This window comes from Manis javanica, chromosome 4 (genome assembly GCF_040802235.1).
Source record: "Manis javanica isolate MJ-LG chromosome 4, MJ_LKY, whole genome shotgun sequence".
In the NCBI taxonomy this organism is placed as follows: domain Eukaryota; kingdom Metazoa; phylum Chordata; class Mammalia; order Pholidota; family Manidae; genus Manis; species Manis javanica.
Genome location: NC_133159.1, coordinates 180177373 through 180192491, shown reverse-complemented (window position 1 = coordinate 180192491; position 15119 = coordinate 180177373). Strand labels below are relative to the sequence as shown.

At 45.1% G+C, this 15119-nt stretch overlaps 1 protein-coding gene across 1 annotated transcript in view; it reads left to right on the top strand.

The window, feature by feature from the left end:
- Positions 1 to 1961: 1961 nt before the first annotated feature.
- The window catches only part of CYTH1 (cytohesin 1), an 81096-nt gene continuing 67938 nt past the window's right edge, over positions 1962 to 15119 (top strand). The window contains exon 1 of the mRNA XM_036997102.2: positions 1962 to 2120. Coding sequence (XP_036852997.1) covers positions 2099 to 2120 — 22 coding nt within the window. The 5' untranslated portion in view covers positions 1962 to 2098. The remainder of the gene's footprint in view (positions 2121 to 15119) is intronic.

The following is a 15119-nucleotide window of genomic DNA, read 5'->3' as shown; positions in this document are numbered from 1 at the left end:
AGCAATGAAATAGGCTGTTGAGAAGGGTCACACCATCCCCCATGGAGGTATTCCAAGAGATGTCCCATGACCTTTCAGGAAGATTGCCAGGGCCCTGGGCTAAGCTCTGTCCCTGCGGCCCCTGGGGGATAGCCTGTTCTGTGAGGTGTACAGTGAGATGTACACCACGAGAGTCCTGGACCATCCCTGCATCCAGAGTGACCCTGAGGTCCCTTCCAGCTGAGGCCTTTGTCATCTTTACGGCTAGCAAAAAACCAGAAAAGAGCTTATGCATCTGGAAGTGGGTAGAAAAGTGGTGTTTTTGTCTAATTAAAAAAAAAAAGTAACACATTCATGTATTTTAAAAAAACAGCACAGATCTCCATCTCCCCTCCACCTAGTTTATTCCTGTTAACTTTCTGTGTATCCTTCCAGGAAAAAATGTTTTTTCAAAAAGCAGCACATAGGTATTTACCTATGTGCAGTATTTGAACAGACAAGTGTAAAGTAGTCACCACTGGGAATTAACATACACTAAAATTGTCCCTAAGGGTTGTGAGTTATTATTATTGTAGACAGGTGAAGGGACAGCTGGTGGGGGGAAGGGGAGTGGGCAGCGGCAAAGACAAGTTGGACTCCGGTAGGGCAGGGGGTGGGTGGGAGGGGCTACAAAGGAGTGTTCTGTACCTTTTATCCGCTTTATGACTGGTCGAAAACTCCCAAGAGGTCCAGGGAGCTCCATGGAGTTCGGAGGAAGTGCTCTGTGTATGGAGGGCAGAGCCATGAGTCATTAGAGGAGGAACCCCTGCTTTCTGGGGCTATCATTCTCCAGCATTGAGATTTTCCTTTTTGTCACAAAAAGGCCTCCAAGTTTCCAGACTCATTTGGTTCCTTCTTGCATTCTCCTGTTGCCTTTTAAGCGATTATTTTATAGCGTCAAGTGGGAACACGGTGGGTGGCATTTAGCCTGGTATGTTGGGAGATGTCCTGGAGAGGGCGCACGACCTGAGCCTGCCTCAGCGCTGTGACCGGGCCCCTGGACTTCCTCGGGCTTGTTTTCCCTCCCTGAGCGTTCATGAGACAGGATGTTGTCCCAGGGCCTCCCCAGTTCACTTATTTGCACGTTTGCTGATTACTTCAAGCTGTTAAGGAGTCCAGCACCTGGATCTCGAAGGTCTCACGCTGGGCAAAGGGCAGCTCAGTTTACCAGTAGGAGGGGGGCTGGTCCACTCAGTGCAAGCAAATAAAACATGTAGGGAAGTTTAAAAACGTCTGAATTTAAGAGGTGCATAGATTAGGGTCACGAAAATCTGAAATGATGGGAGATGAGGTGCCTCCCTTTGAAACTTGATGCAGGTAAATTCAGAGGATAAACAAAACGAAGTATAAAGGCAGTGAACTCATAACATTCATTGTGCTAAGGTTCAGACACGGAAATAAATGAATCCAAACGCTCTGCTCTGCTGTAAGACCGGGCCCTCCCTGGCAAGCTGGGGAGGGCCTGGCTTTAAAGGTTGGCGTCAGCGAGGACCACCAGCTCTCCAGCTGCGGGACACGACTTTGGGCTGTCGTAGGCAGCCGGGTGCGGCATGCGGGCCGAACAGGCGCGCGACCGCGAGGGTCTGCGCCACTCGGCACAAAGCAAACCTGCCCGGGGCCGCGGGCCGTGGGCAGGGAGGCGGGCGGGGCCTCAGCTGGGCGCCTGGGCAGGGGGTGGGTACGTGGGCGCGAGCAGACGGTGGGCGGGGCCCCGGGGCGCGCTTGCGCAGGCGCGTGCCGGAGTAAGCCGCGTGCCGAGGCGTGGACGGTGAGGCGGGGCCTCCGGCCATGGGGCGTGGCCAGGAGGAGGCCCTTGCGCAGGCGCTTGCCGGGAGGTGGCCACGTGCCGGGGTGTGTGTGCGGGTGGGCGGTAGGGCGGGGCCTGGCGTCTGGGGGCGGGGCCTGGGGCGCGTGCGCAGGAGGGGGCCGGGCGGTGGCAGGCGGGGCGCCCGGCGGGAGAGAGGGGACGGCAGCGGGCGCGGGCCGGAGGCGGGGCTCCAAGCCGGACCGAGGCTAGCAGGACGGCGCGGCGGGACGCGAGGGCAAGCGGGGACCCTGGCGCGGAACCCGGCGCGACATCATGGAGGACGACGACAGCTACGGTCAGTGCGGCCGTCGGCCCTGCCGGACGCCCCCTCCGTCTTCCGGCCCGGCGCCTCCTCTGGAGGCTCGGGTTTCCCGGGGACAGTGGTGCGGGAAGCGAGCCCAGGGCGGCCGGACCGGGCAGGGGTCTCCGCAGGCGGGGGTCACCGGGGCCTGGAGGTCGAGGGCTGAGGGGCGCCGAGGGACGCCGGGGACTAGAGGCTGAGAGGCGCCGAGGGACGCCGGGGGTCTTCGGGGCGAGGCCCGGAGGTCGCAGGACTGGGGTTGCCGGGGTGAGAATGCCGAGGGCTGAAGGGCGCCGGGGTTCTCCGGGCCGGGGGCCGGGGGGTCTCAAGGCCGAGGTCGCCGGGTCCCGGGATGTGGGTCACCGGGGCGCGGTCGCCGGACGCTGACGATGCGCAGGCCTGGCTGCCCCGCGGACGTTCGCGCTCCCCGGGCTTGACGGCCAGCCCCGTAGTTTCCGGCCCTTCTTGGTATTCGCAAGTTGTGTGCCCCGGTTCGTGTCTTTGTTCAGCAACAAAAAACGAGAGAATAGCAAACGATCCCGAAACGGATGGGCTTCGCCCGGGTCGCTCCTGGGCTGGGTTACCGGTGCCGTAGGGCGCTGTCCGGCCCCCTGGTGCCCGGGCCCTGGCTCGTCCCTGCTGGTCCCTGCTGACCGCGGCGACGTGGTGAACCTGCTGCCGGTGCCAAACGCCTGCTGCGAAGCCCGAAGGTGCAGGAGGAAAGCCGAGTTTACATTCTGGTCCGTGAAGAGCCGCCGCACCAGTAATCACCCCACAAGCAGCCCCAAGTTGGCAAAAACTAAGTTTCTAAATTCTGCGACCCTTTATCCAACGAACTGTTGGCCCTCAGCGAGGGGATTCCTCCCTCAAATGGCTTGAAATTACAGGGGTTACAGAAGGTCATTTGAAATGCTTTATTAACATTTTATTCATGAGGAATTTAAGAAAGAATGGCAAATAGAACCAGTGGTGAACTTTTGTGGTTTTGGTAGAGTGCAGATACGGCGCGATTTAAAGCGTTTATGTGGTGAAATGGAACCAAGTCCTGGTTTATTGACTAATGCAGGTTGCACGGTTTTCTGTTTATCTACAAGTCAGGAGAGGAACTGCTGACTGGCGGGGAGGTGGGTTAACGACGGCATCTTGACCCTGAGCCACCGTCAGAGGAATGCGCAACTGCTCCCAAGACCGCTGGCCGCCTGACGTCCAGAGTACCTCAGGACTGGGTGCCCATCGGGTGTCCCCTAATTAGCTTCCATGTAAAAGCCGTGTGTGCTTTTCTTTTGTGATTGGGGGAAAAAAATCAGCCGGTGGCTGTTCCCAAAGGATGTTTCCACTGCTCCAGACCTGTCTCTGCCCAGAAGAAAAGCCTCCTCAGCTTGGCCTCTGCTGTGTTCTCTCCCTTCCCTTGCCTGGTAGTTTCTGGCACATCCTAGGGTGCTGAACTTTCTTCTCGTCCTTTCTTAGTGTTCTTACCCTCCAGGCGAGGCAGGAAGATGCTGGTCTGGTTGCTTTTTAATACAATGATTGCTTTGCCACCAGGCATGACATGAATTTGTACTTGAAAGGGGATAATGGAAGCAGGGTGTTAACTTGTTTCCTGTGGCCCCTGTTACAGATTAGAACAAACTTGGAAGCTCAAAACAACATAAATTGATTATCTTAACAGTTCTGGAGGTTAGAAGTACAAATTCGGTCTCACTGGGCTAGAATGAAGGTGTTTGCAGGGCTGCATTCCTTTCTGGAGGTTCTAGGGGAGTATTCATTTTCTTGCCTTTTCCAGCTTCTGGAGGCCACCTGCATTCCTTGGCTGGTGGCCACCTTCCAGTCGTCAAAGCCAGCAGGTAGCATCTCCTCATTTCTCTCTGACCTCTGCCTCTTCTTATTAGGACCCTTGTGATTACATCGGACCCACCTGAATAATCCAGCATAAGAATCAGCAACCTTAATTCTGTACTGATAACCCCCCTTCCACCTGGTAGGATAACATCCACAGGTCCTGAGGATTAGGACATAGACATCTTTGGGGGCCATTATTCTGCTAACAACACATAGAGATGAGGAAAAAGTTTATTCTTCCTTTTTTTTTTTTTTTTTTTTTTTTTTTTGAGAGGGCATCTCTCATATTTATTGATCAAATGGTTGTTAACAACAATAAAATTCAGTATAGGGGGGTCAATGCTCAATGTACAATCATTAATCCATCTCAAGCCTAATTCTCGTCAGTCTCCAATCTTCTGAAGCATAACGAACAAGTTCTTACATGGTGAACGAATTCTTACAGAGTGAATAAATTCTTACATGGTGAACAGTACAAGGGCATTCATCACAGAAACTTTCGGTTTTGATCATGCAATATGACCTATAAACCATCAGGTCAAATATGAATATTCATTTGATTTTTGTACTTGATTTATATGTTGATCCCACATTTCTCCTATTATTATTATTATTTTTATTTTTAATAAAATGCTGAAGTGGTAGGTAGATGCAAGATAAAGGTAGAAAACATAGTTTAGTGCTGTAAGAAGGCAAATGTAGATGATCAGATGATCAGGTGTGTGCCTATGGACTAAGTATTAATCCAGGCTAGACAAGGGCAGCAAGACATCCACGGATGCAGAAGATTTCTCTCAAAGCAGGGGGGGTGAGGTTCTGAGCCTCACCTCTGTTGATCCCCAAATTCTCACCTGATGGCCCCCCTGCGACTGTGCCTGTCTTAGGTTGTTCCTCCCTTGAGGAATCTTACCCGTCTCTGGCTAACCAGTCATCTTCCGGGGCCATACAGGGAAATGTAAAGTTGGTAAGTGAGAGAGAAGCCATATTGTTTGCAAAGGTTAGCTTTTTACTTCTTTGCAGATTTATGCCCTCTGGCTTCTATGCCCAGCACTTGTCTCGAGGTATCTTTACCACCTGGAGGAATTATGATACTCGGTAAATTCGATATGAGGCACGAATTCTATTTAAGGTTTGTAATTAGGAAGGAAGAAGAAAAGCTATAGATGTAGCATATGAAGGAAACTTGGGAGGATTGATTATTTCTTTGACATATCTTCTTGTATAGTACCTTAAGTATGTATAGGTTTTAAACTACTAACTAATTTGCACACACATATTAACATTATAGGAATACGGTGACATAAACAAAGCAAATCTATAATTACCAGCCATCTCCAGTGAAGCCAAGAAAACCATTTAGGCACCCTAGGCATTTGTGAAAATTTATCTATAATATGATGGATATTTTCCAACTGTACTTGAACCATCAGACAAATTAAAGCAGCCCATTTCTGGGATCTGTTCACATCCCATATGTTCTTTTAACCATAGATAGTCTATAGTCATGAGATTTTGGGGTGCTACAACTTGCACCCCTCCCAACTCCTGGTTGAGTTCCAACAGTACAGATCCAGTCAAATTCGTTGTCTCACTGTATGCACATGCCAGCCTAGACATCTCCCTCCTCCTTCTTATGGCAAGTCCAGGAGACGGTGGGCTGGATGCAGCCACAACCGCAGCATCGTCCGGATCCCTGGGGAGGCTTTTTGATGATCATCCCCCGGCACGAGTCCTCCAGAGAGTGCTGATGCCGGAAGCTCCTCCTCATATTGTATCTTATTTCATTTTCTGTGTATCCAAGCTAGGCCTTGATCTTCTGCGTAGAAACAAACAGACCCTTTGCCCACACTTTGACATGCCCTCTATACCACTGTGCAGAACTCATTGGAGGTCAGCACACAGTAACTGCTTTTTTTTTTTTTTTTTTTAATTAAGAGAAAGGAATATTATCAGAAAAGAGTACCTCCATAGCTGATCATCTGACACCCTTTAAGTGATCAACATTAAGGATATTTAAAGCATGCGTTGATCTTTGATTTACCAATAGTTTTATCCTGTTAACGAGTAATCCCCTTTTCTTTCTTTCTTTCTTTCTTTTTTTTTTTTTTTTTAATTTTTAATCTACCCTTACATGAAGAATACTATGTTTACTATGCTCTCCCCTATATCAGGTCCCCCCTAACAACCCCATTACGGTTACTGTCCATCAGCTTAGCAAAATGTGGTAGAGTCACTACTTGTCCTCTCTGTGTTGTGCAGCCCACCCTCCCCTTTCTCCCTCCCCCCATGCATGCTAATCTTAATACCCCCCTTCTTCTTCCCCCCCCTTATCCCTCCCTGCCCACCCATCCTCCCCAGTTCCTTTCCCTTTGGTACCTGTTAGTCCATTTTTGGGTTCTGTAATTCTGCTGCTGTTTTGTTCCTTCAGTTTTTCCTTTGTTCCTATACTCCTCAGATGAGTGAAATCATTTGGTATTTCTCTTTCTCTGCTTGGCTTATTTCACTGAGCATAATACTCTCCAGCTCCATCCATGTTGCTGCAAATGGTTGGATTTTTCCACTTCTTATGGCTGAGTAGTATTCCATTGTGTATATGTACCACATCTTCTTTATCCATTCATCTACAGATGGACATTTAGGTTGCTTCCAATTCTTGGCTATTGTAAATAGTGCTGCGATAAACATAGGAGTGCATCTGTCTTTCTCAAACTTGATTGCTGCGTTCTTAGGGTAAATTCCTAGGAGTGGAATTCCTGGGTCAAATGGTAGGTCTGTTTTGAGCATTTTGATGCACCTCCATACTGCTTTCCACAATGGTTGAACTAATTTACATTCCCACCAGCAGTGTAGGAGGGTTCCCCTTTCTCCACAGCCTCGCCAACATTTGTTGTTGTTTGTCTTTTGGATGGCAGCTATCCTTACTGGTGTGAGGTGATACCTCATTGTAGTTTTAATTTGCATTTCTCTGATAATTAGCGATGTGGAGCATCTTTTCATGTGTCTCTTGGCCATCTGTATTTCTTTTTTGGAGAACTGTCTGTTCAGTTCCTCTGCCCATTTTTTAATTGGGTTATTTGTTTTTTGTTTGTTGAGGCGTGTGAGCTCTTTATATATTCTGGACGTCAAGCCTTTATCAGATCTGTCATTTTCAAATATATTCTCCCATACTGTAGGGTTCCTTTTTGTTCTATTGATGGTGTCTTTCGCTGTACAGAAGCTTTTCAGCTTAATGTAGTCCCACTTGCTCATTTTTGCTGTTGTTTTCCTTGCCCGGGGAGATATGTTCAAGAAGAGATCACTCATGTTTATGTCTAAGAGGTTTTTGCCTATGTTTTTTTCCAAGAGTTTAATGGTTTCGTGACTTACATTCAGGTCTTTGATCCATTTTGAGTTTACCTTTGTATATGGGGTTAGACAATGGTCCAGTTTCATTCTCCTACATGTAGCTGTCCAGTTTTGCCAGCACCATCTGTTGAAGAGACTGTCATTTTGCCATTGTATGTCCATGGCTCCTTTATCAAATATTAATTGACCATATATGTTTGGGTTAATTTCTGGGGTCTCTAATCTGTTCCACTGGTCTGTGGCTCTGTTCTTGTGCCAGTACCAAATTGTCTTGATTACTATGGCTTTGTAGTAGAGCTTGAAGTTGGGGAGTGAGATCCCCCCTACTTTATTCTTCTTTTTCAGGATTGCTTTGGCTATTCGGGGTCTTTGGTGTTTCCATATGAATTTTTGAATTATTTGTTCCAATTCATTGAAGAATGTTGCTGGTAATTTGAGAGGGATTGCATCAAATTTGTATATTGCTTTCGGCAGGATGGCCATTTTGACGATATTAATTCTTCCTAGCCATGAGCATGGGATGAGTTTCCATTTATTAGTGTCCCCTTTAATTTCTCTTAAGAGTGACTTGTAGTTTTCAGAGTATAAGTCTTTCACTTCCTTGGTTAGGTTTATTCCTAGGTATTTTATTCTTTTTGATGCAATGGTGAATGGAATTGTTTTCCTGATTTCTCTTTCTATTGATTCGTTGTTAGTGTATAGGAAAGCTACAGATTTCTGTGTGTTGATTTTGTATCCTGCAACTTTGCTGTATTCCGATATCAGTTCTAGTAGTTTTGGAGTGGAGTCTTTAGGGTTTTTTATGTACAGTATCATATCATCTGCAAATAGTGACAGTTTAACTTCTTCTTTACCAATCTGGATTCCTTGTATTTCTTTGTTTTGTCTGATTGCCGTGGCTAGGACCTCCAGTACTATGTTGAATAACAGTGGGGAGAGTGGGCATCCCTGTCTGGTTCCCGATCTCAGTGGAAATGCTTTCAGCTTCTCGCTGTTCAGTATAATGCTGGCTGTGGGTTTATCATATATGGCCTTTATTATGTTGAGGTACTTGCCCTCTATTCCCATTTTGCGGAGAGTTTTTATCATGAATGGATGTTGAATTTTGTCAAATGCTTTTTCAGCATCTATGGAGATGATCATGTGGTTTTTGTCTTTCTTTTTGTTGATGTGGTGGATGATGTTGATGGATTTTCGAATGTTGTACCATCCTTGCATCCCTGGGATGAACCCCACTTGGTCATGGTGTATGATCCTTTTGATATACTGTTGAATTCTGTTTGCTAATATTTTATTGAGTATTTTTGCATCTACATTCATCAGGGATATTGGTCTGTAATTTTCTTTTTTGGTGGGGTCTTTTCCTGGTTTTGGTATTAGGGTGATGTTGGCTTCATAGAATGAGTTTGGGAGTATTCCCTCTTCTTCTATTTTGTGGAACACTTTAAGGAGAATGGGTATTATGTCTTCTCTGTGTGTCTGATAAAATTCCGAGGTAAATCCGTCCGGCCCCGGGGTTTTGTTCTTGGGTAGTTTTTTGATTACTGTTTCAATTTCTTTGCTCGTAATTGGTTTGTTGAACTTTTGTGTTTCTTCCTTGGTCAGTCTTGGGAGGTTGTATTTTTCTAGGAAGTTGTCCATTTCTTCTAGGTTTTCCAGCTTGTTGGCATATAGGTTTTCATAGTAGTCTTTAATAATTCTTTGTATTTCTGTGGAGTCTGTCGTGATTTTTCCATTCTCATTTCTGATTATGTTGATTTGTGTTGACTCTCTTTTTCTCTTAATAAGTTGGGCTAGAGGCTTATCTATTTTGTTTATTTTCTCAAAGAACCAGCTCTTGGTTTCGTTGATTTTTGCTATTGTTTTATTCTTCTCAATTTTGTTTATTTCTTCTCTGATCTTTATTATGTCCCTCCTTCTGCTGACTTTAGGCCTCATTTGTTCTTCTTTTTCCAGTTTTAATAATTGTGATGTTAGACTATTCATTTGGGATTGTTCTTCCTTCTTCAAGTGTGCCTGGATTGCTATATACTTTCCTCTTAAGACTGCTTTCGCTGCATCCCACAGAAGTTGGGGCTTAGTGTTGTTGTTGTCATTTGTTTCTATATATTCCTTGATCTCTATTTTGATTTGTTCATTGATCCATTGATTATTTAGTAGCATGTTGTTAAGCCTCCATGTGTTTGTGAGCCTTTTTGTTTTCTTTGTAAAATTTATTTCTACTTTCATACCTTTGTGGTCTGAAAAATTGGTTGGTAGAATTTCAATATTGTGGAATTTACTGAGGCTCTTTTTGTGAGCTAGTATGTGGTCTATTCTGGAGAATGTTCCATGTGCACTTGAGAAGAATGTATATCCTGTTGCTTTTGGATGTAAAGTTCTATAGATGTCTATTAGGTCCATCTGTTCTAGTGTGTTGTTCAGTGCCTGTGTGTCTTTACTTATTTTCTGCCCGGTGGATCTATCCTTTGGGGTGAGTGGTGTGTTGAAGTCTCCTACAATGAATGCATTGCAGTCTATTTCCCTCTTTAGTTCTGTTAGTATTTGCTTCACATATGCTGGTGCTCCTGTATTGGGTGCATATATATTTAGAATGGTTATATCCTCTTGTTGGACTAAGCCCTTTATCATTATGTAGTGGCCTTCTTTATCTCTTGTTACTTTCTTTGTTTTGAAGTCTATTTTGTCTGATATTAGTACTGCAACCCCTGCTTTCTTCTCACTGTTGTTTGCCTGAAATATGTTTTTCCATCCCTTGACTTTTAGTCTATGCTTATCTTTGGGTTTAAGGTGAGTTTCTTGTAAGCAGCATATAGATGGGTCTTGCTTTTTTATCCATTCTATTACTCTATGTCTTTTGATTGGTGCATTAAGTCCATTTACATTTAGGGTGACTATTGAAAGATATGTACTTATTGCCATTGCAGGCTTTAGATTCGTGGTTACCAAAGGTTCAAGGTTAGCTTCTTTAGTATCTTACTGCCTAACTTAGCTCGCTTATTGAGCTGTTATATACACTGTCTGGAGAGTCTTTTCTTCTCTCCCTTCTTATTCCTCCTCCTCCATTCTCCATATGTTGTGTGTTTTGTTCTGTGCTCTTTTTAGGGGTGCTCCCATCTAGAGCAGTCCCTGTAGGATGCCCTGTAGAGGTGGTTTGTGGGAAGCAAATTCCCTCAGCTTTTGCTTGTCTGGGAATTGTTTGATCCCACCATCATATTTAAATGATAGTCGTGCTGGATACAGTATCCTTGGTTCAAGGCCCTTCTGTTTCATTGCATTAAGTATATCATGCCATTCTCTTCTGGCCTGTAGGGTTTCTGTTGAGAAGTCTGATGTTAGCCTGATTGGTTTTCCTTTATAGGTGACCTTTTTCTCTCTAGCTGCCTTTAAAACTCTTTCCTTGTCCTTGATCCTTGCCATTTTAATTATTATGTGTCTTGGTGTTGTCCTCCTTGGATCCTTTCTGTTGGGGGTTCTGTATAATTCCATGGTCTGTTCGATTATTTCCTCCCCCAGTTTGGGGAAGTTTTCAGCAATTATTTCTTCAAAGACACTTTCTATCCCTTTTCCTCTTTCTTCCTCTTCTGGTATCCCTATAATACGAATGTTTTTCCTTTTGTATTGGTCACATATTTCTCTTAGTGTTGTTTCATTCCTGGAGATCCTTTTATCTCTCTCTCTGTCAGCTTCTATACGTTCCTGTTCTCTGGCTTCTATTCCTTCAATGGCCTCTTGCATCTTATCCATTCTGCTTATAAATCCTTCCAGGGATTGTTTCACTTCTGTGATCTCTTTCCTGACATCTGTGATCTCCTTCCGGACTTCATCCCACTGCTCTTGCATTTTTCTCTGCATCTCATCCCACTGCTCTTGCATTTTTCTCTGCATCTCATCCCATTGCTCTTGCATTTTTTTCTGCATCTCTGTCAGCATGTTCATGATTTTTATTTTGAATTCTTTTTCAGGAGGACTAGTTAGGTCTGTCTCCTTCTCAGGTGTTGTCTCTGTGATCTTTGTCTGCCTGTAGTTTTGCCTTTTCATGGTGATAGAGATAGTTTGCAGAGCTGGTACAAGTGACCGCTGGAAGAGCTTCCCTTCTTGTTGGTTTGTAGCCTTTTTCTGGGAGAATAGCGACCTCTAGTGGCTTGTGCTGGGCAGCTGTGCGCAGACAGGGCTTCTGCTTCCTGCCCAGTTGCTTTGGGGTTTATCTCCGCTGTTGCTGTGGGCTTGGCCTGGCTGGGGCTGTTCCTCCAAAATGGTGGAGCCCCGTTGGAGGGGGAGCAGCCAGGAGACTATTTATCTCCGTAAGGGGCCTCTGTGCTCCCTGCTGCCCAGGGGGTTAGAGTGCTCAGAGATCCCCAGATTTCCTGCTTCTGGTCTAAGTGACCTGTCCTGCCCCTTTAAGATTTCCAAAAAGCACTCCCCTTCACAAGGCGCTGGGTTCTTGCAGGTGTGGATGTGGTCTGGATGTTGTCCTGTGTCCTGTGGTCTCTATTTTAGGAAGATTTTTCTTTGTTATATTTTCATAGCTCTATGTGTTTTTGGGAGGAGATTTCCACTGCTCTACTCACGCCGCCATCTTGGCTCCGCCTATTCTTCCTTTTTATACAATTTTAACAAATGATCTTATTTGTAATTTGCAGGAACTAAAAAGGATCAATTAAAGAAGATTCCCCATCTATAGGGTTTACCACACAGAAAGTACCTAATAGCTTAACATCATAATTCAGAGAATAAGATTCCCGATTTTTAAGGTTTGCCTTAGTCTCCAGAATTGTGCACTTCCCGTACCTGTTTTTACCTTGAGAGATAAGAGCCTCTCATCTATTCAGAGTCCACATTTCCAAGGAAATGTGTTCTGTAGACTCATTAAGCACAGAAAATGTAGTGTCAAGAGGTTGGTTCCCTCAGAACCTCAGTAGTTTCTCTTGAGTCAGCCTAGGACACCACCACTGTTTTTAACATTATGTCTTTGGGGAAATGGGTTATGACTTTCTAGCTACCACTTTGGTATAAAAAGCTTTTGGGCCATAGCTCATGTACAATATGCTGAAGAAAGAGAAGGAGTCTTAGAGTTTCCCTGTTGAATTGAAGAAATTTTAAAAACCAACGCAGGCCTCTCTCGACTGCATCCTCTTTGGTGTTGTGTGTGGATCCAGTCAATGACTGCACGTCTGCACTCAGAAATCCTTCCTCCTGTAGACAAGTCCCTGTAATACTGAATTGTCTGTTTGGAGGGTCTTACATCGGTAGACAGAGACAGTGTGGCTCAAACGACATAGGTGGTGTGATACACTCTACTATGAAGACCTGTGTGTGTGGAAATTAAGTCATTTTAAAGATGACTTTTCTTTGAAAAATGTGGAATGAATGGTTTTCTAAAAGCTTAGTTGGCATTTTCAGAAAGATGTCCCCATTACTTGTGACTGGTTGGTCTTTATCGCTCCAGTTTCTTTCTAAAACACTGAAATAATTGGGAGTTTTTTTTTAGGGTCCCAGCACCTTATTAGGTCACCGGACTTCCTAGACTTCACATTAGCAAAAGGAAGAGGTATTTTTTACCGTCCGTAGAATACTTTGCCTAAGAAAAGACTCAGTGGCTATTCCTCTTGGGGACTTCTGAACTTAAGCAGACATTTTTAACCCTCACGCTGCCTCTTACTTGGCCTTGGTTTCTCCCTGAAAATGTGTCTGGAAGTTTTTAGGAACTTGAGTGTTTTGGAGGGTCCTTAGCTGTCTTGGGGTTCTCAGACACTTCTGCTGCCAGGAATTGCTGCTCCAGAGACTGCCGCTGTTTCTGGCCTCTCTCCATCTCTCAGGGCAGGTTGTGAGGTGGGGACAGGCAGGGTCATCTAGTAGTAACAAGGGGAATGTTAGTGTTGACGATTTTGTATCACAGCTGTGACAAGATGGATTTGCAAGCATGAGTTCTTAAGATCAGTGCCACTCATGGCCTTTACTTCTCAAACACAGATTCTCCTCCTGCTTTTCATTAGCTTCTGACTTATCTTTACTCTGCAACATGAGGGAGAGATGGCCTTTTAGAAATAAGTGTCTGTGCAAAAGAGGGGCTGCTGACCTTAACCAGGGCCTGCCTGCTATGGTGACGTGAGGTGTGAGCAGTGGCAGGCATCGCATGCTGCGATGGCGATGGCGAGTGGGGAGCCCACCGCCGTCAGGGCAGGTGAGTTGTTGTATCTTTGTGCCTCCAGAACAAGTGGGGGGGGGGCCTGGTTCCCAGTAGAAGCCGTTAGCAGCTGTTGAGAGAATAATAGATTGAACCAGGTTCCATGTGGCAAAAGTTAATATTCAGTGAGCTTGGGTTTTTGTCTTCAGTTCTCCATCCCAAACAGAAACAAGAACAGTTATCTGGATGTTTGACCCTGTGCCAAACCAATTTTCTTTGTTCTTCTATGATATTAATGACTTATATTGTTCTCAAATTTAGTTATACACTTAATGATTTTCCTTTATTGAAAAGAATACATTTATATGAAGGCAGGGCTTTCTTAGAAAATGTGGAACATAATGTTATTGTAATTGTACATTTTATGGTCTTTAAGGTAGATTTCCAGGGGTGACATTAACCTATCAGAGGGTATAAACATTTTTATGGCTCTTGATGCAGGGTGCCAATTTGCTTTCCCACAGATCTGTAGCCATTCACCATACCCTGTTCTTAGCGGTGTATGGGGGTACATGCCCCAGTATCACTGCGGATGTGCCACTGGTGAGGATTAGCATTTGAAAGCTTTTCTTTAAACCAGTGTAGTGGTTACACAGTGGCACCTCATTAAGGCTATTGATTACCAGCTAGGCTGAAACAATTTCTTTTGCATATTTGTATATTATGACCTGGCTATTCATGTGAGATGATGGTTTCCTTATTCACTTAACTGAACTGAACTCTTTTATGGCCTGTATCAGATCAAATGATTTATGTTTTTCTCACCAAAATTTTAATTATGGGGTAAATGTATTCTGAGTGGAGTTCAAATCAGATTTTGACCAACTGTAATAGTCACCTATTTAGCTTAATATTTTCTCTTAAAGATTGAAGATCTTTGAACCCATGTCTTCTGGCCAAACACAAATGCTTCCTTTAGAGGAGAAATCATGAGTTAAGTAGTTCCTATTGGTCTGGGTTATAATGATAAGTAGTTTAGTGTGTGGGATGTTAAGGTTCATACCTCCTCCTTTCTAAATGTCCCATGTGTTAATCAAAAATGATCTTGTAACAGATCATTTCAAGGGTGAGAACAGACATGTAGGTCACTTGGCGGGGGAGGAGGCTGGAGGCACACGTGTGTGTCATGCTGGACAGCGGGCAGAGATTGGAAAGCTCCGACCTGACAGCCGTGAGGCTGGCCGTAGTTCCTGGAGCCTCTGCACCCCTCTCCTGCTCCCCCTGCGAGGTGAACGGCTTGGACAGGGGCTCATGGAGAGGGCACTTGGCCTGGTCCTGTCCATTGGCCGCACTGCCGCACTGCTGCTTGGTTGTCTCTCTCGATGTTGTTGCTTAGTTTCAGTTGCAATAATAGAGGCATGGAGGGGGTGGAAAATTATTTAGAAATGTTCAAGAAGTGAATCCCACATCCTCTGAAACTGCTGGTGGTGTTGTTTTGCTTCTCTCTTTGCACTAAAAAAAAATGTAGTAGAAGTTGAAGGCTGTGTAGGGGATTTTTGTTACTCTTTATTATCCAGGATGGTGTGACATCATGTCTTTCTCCTTTTGTGATCCCGAGGTGCTTCTGTGGTGCCTGACTCCTTTAGCAAAGGTTAGAATATTACCTTCCCTATGCGAGTCTT